Source organism: Solanum pennellii, chromosome 7 (genome assembly GCF_001406875.1).
Source record: "Solanum pennellii chromosome 7, SPENNV200".
NCBI classification, from domain to species: Eukaryota; Viridiplantae; Streptophyta; class Magnoliopsida; order Solanales; family Solanaceae; genus Solanum; species Solanum pennellii.
Genome location: NC_028643.1, coordinates 71,201,895 through 71,207,111, shown reverse-complemented (window position 1 = coordinate 71,207,111; position 5,217 = coordinate 71,201,895). Strand labels below are relative to the sequence as shown.

Sequence of the window (5,217 nt, the reverse complement as noted above, 5' to 3'; positions counted from 1 at the left end):
CAAGCAATATTTTACTATTTCTGTTTCAATCTATATTCCTTATATGATGTAGTTAGTTTGAATTGATATAAAAACTTCTCATTAAGGAGTTGCCATTATATAGACTTAATTTCTTTATGAACCTCTAATTTTAGCAATTCCAATAAATTAATCAAATTTCAAATTTGATTCAGATAGGAATCCATTTTAGTGCTCCCTTAACATAAAGGGGGGCTTTTTCTAAGTGGGTCGCTTCGCGCAAGACATTGCTTAGGACCAACGATTTCTCGATTTCCTCCCCTTTATCACTTGCCTTGTAACTTTTCCTTTGTGTATTTTTTGCTACACTCGCAAGTAGGATATGATGTACACATATCTTATATTTATATGATAAAACTCAGCTCAAACGTCCATGTTTCCGACGTTAGATTGTAAAAAAGAAAAGTTAAGACAACAAATTAGTAGCAAGATAGCAAATAGTAGTACGTATTGAAGAATAAGAAACTATGCGATAACTAAATAATACTATTGAGACAGAGAGACAAAATAGAAGGAAGAACATTTCTGTACTTTTCCTTTGCCAATATATTTTCTTGTATTGATGAGAAATCTTGAATTACATTATTCAGCCACAAAAAGAATGGAAGATTATATGTTTTAAGCCACGTATAAAACACACAAAAAGAATCTTATCAACTTGTATAGTAATCTAGTTTTCCTGATTACTAATTAAGCGAAAAAATTAATTTAAGAAAAAATTTTCTTTCTTGAAAGGAAAATATGCGCGCAGCAGTTTAATTGACAAGCTATCAATCAATTTGCTGGAAAACTCGAATTCGTCACTTTATTGGTGCTGCCATTGTTGTTGTTATTGCCATTGCTTGTGACAGTGTTGTTATTGTTGTTGGCTGGCGTTGTGGTGGTGGCGATTGTGTTGTTGGTACCATTGTTTGGTTGCCCCGGATTGCCAATAAGTGAAGTGATGGCTGCTGCTAATGCTGCGGTGAAATTAGGATCACTGGTTAAGGCGTTCACCGTGTCAGCTACAGGGTTGTGGTTGGATGGATTAATCGAGGATGGCATCGTTGAAGGGTGTTGCTGTCCTTCTAAATCTTGAGATGATTGGAGGCCAGAGAATTTGGATTGGTTATACAAAGCCTGTCCAAATATCTGAGGCAAAAGTGCAGCTGGATTTGCTAGGATGTTGTTGTGAGGTGGATTTGAAAATGGGATTTGGAATTGGTTAGGGGGTCTTGGGAATTGCAACGGGTTTGGGGATTGAGTTAGGTCCAATGTAACAGTAGGGAACGGGGCCGAGGCTGAAATTGTGGCCATGCTGGAAGAGCAAGGGAGGAGAGTTCTCGCGAAGAAATTGGAATTCATTAGCCCATCTGCACTTGGCATAGAGCCCGAGAGCAACATTTTCGCTGCTGAGGAAGTTGTCGAGGCCATCGCTATGGCTGCCGGAGGCAACGGATGGTTGTGAGTACCTTCATAAGTTGTGATCAAGATTGTTCTGTCCTCTGCACATCTTTGAACCTGTCAATGCAGAGAAATTCACTTCAGTCAAAAGACTTCCTTTTTTTTCCCTTTCATTCAAATATTCGTTGTCCATTAATTCGACTCATCTAGACTCGCTTTGAGTAAGCCCACTAAAGCAGGTAAAACACTGTTTTGTATACAATTCTTTATTTGAAGCTCAAATCTAAGACTTCTGGTTGAAGTTATAGACACTATAGAGATACCAACGGCATAATACATACATCGGATCCTAAACTTGGCTTCAAATTTTAACTTTGACCTGCAACTTTCATAATACACAAACAGACACTTTAACTATCCAACTTTTAAATAAATAAACACATGAGTTCTACGTGGCACAATAAACGTAGGACACCACGTAAGATAAAAAATGACATGTAGGACATATGTGTCATTTGTTCAACTTTATGCAAGTTTAAGTGTCTATTTGTGCACATCCAAAGTTGAAGGGTATAAATGTGATTTAAAGCGAAGTTAAAAGGACATATTTATGCATATACCAACTATCCTAGTGCACTCCGAAGAGATGACTTTCATATAAATTCAGATTTGAATTCCTCAAGATTAATCCTAACAAGATTCTCTCTTGATTATTGTTGGGAAAAAATAATATATTTTGTAGCTGATCAACAAAGAGCAATAGCAACACAACACCAACTAGTATTGACAATCAGTATACAACTAACACATAATTGTTAATTAGAGTCTAAATCTACTAAGATTCATTATTGACTAAGTACAGAAATGAATTATTGGAAAACAGAAACATACTTGCTTCCGAACTGGACAACCAGCTGCCATGGTGCACCGGTAATAAGCTCGAGGGCACGGGTTTCCCTTAGCCATTTTCTGCCCATACTTTCGCCATTGACAGCCATCTGTGATCTGATTGCATCACAAAAAAAAGTATCAATTAGTTTCCGTTAAAAATAATCTTTAAAATCAAAATCAATATATATTACCCATTAAATCAAAAAGTTACATACCATGGGAGCTTCTGATCGAGCCCTGACCGAGACCCGAGCCTTTCTCATAGTAGCCTCAGTAGCTTGATCAGCAGGTTTATTATTAGTAGAGGTATTACCAAGTCTTGGAATTTTATTAGGACCCCAACCAGGTGACACTTTTTCAGGACTATCTTCTCTTACAATCCCACATGTGGAACTAGATTCAATGTTATTCACTGGTGATCGCGATTTTTCCCTGCCACTTGGTCCCTCTGACGAAGACAGGGAAGCCTCTTCAGCTTCAGAAGCAGTACCACCAGCACCAGCAGCTAAGCCAAGATCCATAAATTGCCTAGGCACTACTTGTCCTCCTCCATGACCATTTTGATTATTAGGTTGTTGATGTTTCACTTCTTCATTTTTTCCATCGCGTTGACCACTTTCTTGATTTTGTTGCTGTTGATGCATCATTGTCATCATATGCACCTGCAGGGTATTGTAATTGTTTTTCACCTGATTTAACATATCCCTTAATCGTCGATTTTCGCCATTCATTCTTTCCAATTCAGCCTGAAGAACTACTAACTGAAACAGAGGAATGTACAAAATTCAGGTTACAAACTCAAATTAATTTCAACAAAAAAAAAGTAACTTTCTGATTAGTTGAGTGATCTGAGAAATCAATCAACTCGAGTGGTCTTACCTCATTCTTGATTCTTTTATCATCAGAATTAGGGGATAAGCTATCATCCATTATGGACTGATCAGTATAAGTGTTTGCTGTTAGAAGATGCAAAGCAGTCTACAAAAAAATGAATACAATTATGTCAACCAACAGAACATTTGGTAAGAAATGTATTCCTAATTCGATTAAACCTTACATTAATATTAAAATCCAATTCAGGAGGAGTCGTAGTAGTGTTTGATTCTTTTCTATCAGTATCATTAGCTGTTGTTGGGTCGTCAGAATTAGTAGCATTTTTTTTCTCAGCAAAGAAGTCCATTTCATCAATAACTGGTCTTATATGGTGTTGTTGTTGGTCTTGATGATCATGATCATGATGATGAGTAGTAGCAGTAGAGCAGTTAAGGTTTACTGGGAATTGAATAGTAGGAGGTGGTGACCTGTTGTTGTATGATGATTCCATGGATGTTAAATTGTAAAAGAATTTGTTATTAGGATAAAATTGGTTGTTATGGGGTTCAAGAAAAGAATTGAGGACAATAGGAATAGGTTTGATGGGATCTGGATCAAAGGAGAGTCCACTTCCTTTGGCCATATATGAAGAGAAAGAAATGAAAAAACAGAAAGGGGAGAGAGAATAAACACCAATGGACTCGCCTAATAAAATGGGAAGTTGAGACTTGAGACTTGAGACTAGGGAAGTAAGACCAAATACTAGGGGGAGGGGTGGGGGGAGTATTAAAGTAGAAGTCCATTTTTTTATTTATATATATATAAAATAAAAAAAAATTTGTGGAATTGAACAAGAGTTGAGTTTCTAGATTTGTTTGAACTTTGAAAGAGAAATTGATGGGATTTGATTTTTCTAAAAATGATACTACAACTTAAACAAATTAGAAAGGATGTCAAGTGTGTCCCACTTCAAAAATGAGCTGTCAAATATGGGACCATTCTAGGAGTTTTAGTAAGGTCCATTTAAAAGAAAAATTAGGAAAAAGCATAATATATATAAACATGTCATTTAATTTGATTTCGAGTATCTATATTCTTTAATCATAGGTGGTGTTTGTGAGTAGAAATAGACACATATCTTAAATGATATAATACATTTAAGATATAAAATTACAATCTCGGACAAATATATCTATTTATTCAATTTTATATATATTATTTTAATATTTTATGATAAAATAAGATAGAAAATAAAATATTATTTAAGCAAAAGAATGTCATTGATTATTTTGTCAAAACAAGGAGTGAGAAAATGACATTGACTGGTTCAAAAAATTCACCGCCCGGATAGGTCCGGCACTTGCTCGTGACGATAGAATATTGATATTTGGGCCTTTTTTGGATACATTTTAAGAGTCAACAAATTTCAGAGACCAGCCCACTTCATGACGACTTGTGGGCCTAATCTTTGCCACGTAAGACTTCTCTTTGTTTTTTCTCCATCTTGACTTCTTCACTAGGGAAGAAAGTCATTTCTATATTTTATGTTTACTTGGTAAAAATGATTGTTATAATTGTGTGGTTAATTTTGGTGGTCTTTCACTATATTCATGGACAAGATCTAAATGTATGGCTTTTATGTGATCAATACGTGAATGAAGGCAAATTTCAATCTTAAAATGGTAAGAATGTAACATGTTTTTCAATCACATAATTTTATATATCTTGCGTAATAATTAATTTATTGTAAATTTAAATAAATTTCAATTTAAAATCAGTTATCAATAGTATTTCTCGGTTATTTGTTATAACGTTTTCTTTTCCAATTTTTATAGATATTCAAAATTTAAATATATAATTTTTATAACAATTTCAAATTAATACGATTAATGATAATTAAATCAATTGACTTAGTGTCTAAATAAAATTAACTCTCAAATTTAAAAATTATCAATGCATATCTTGTGGATCGTTTGACCAAAAATCTACCTTTTATTTCTCTACATTAATAAAGGAACAAACTGTCAACAAGACTTTATTACCTTTGGAATTGAGATATTTAATCCAATCTAGTATTAGTATTTCAAATGTATAGAAAATACATTTACTTTG

The 5,217-nt window shown here is 34.3% G+C and overlaps 1 protein-coding gene across 1 annotated transcript; it reads right to left on the bottom strand.

Annotated features, from left to right (window-relative positions):
* Positions 1 to 549: 549 nt before the first annotated feature.
* On the bottom strand, positions 550 to 3,875 carry LOC107024306 (probable WRKY transcription factor 31). Its single transcript, XM_015225264.2, has 5 exons — positions 3,350 to 3,875; positions 3,172 to 3,270; positions 2,508 to 3,053; positions 2,293 to 2,406; positions 550 to 1,518 (listed from the first exon to the last, which is right to left on the bottom strand). The coding sequence occupies exons 1-5, from the start codon at positions 3,746 to 3,748 to the stop codon at positions 793 to 795; spliced, it is 1,884 nt and encodes a 627-aa protein (XP_015080750.1). The 5' UTR covers positions 3,749 to 3,875; the 3' UTR covers positions 550 to 792.
* Positions 3,876 to 5,217: the final 1,342 nt, after the last annotated feature.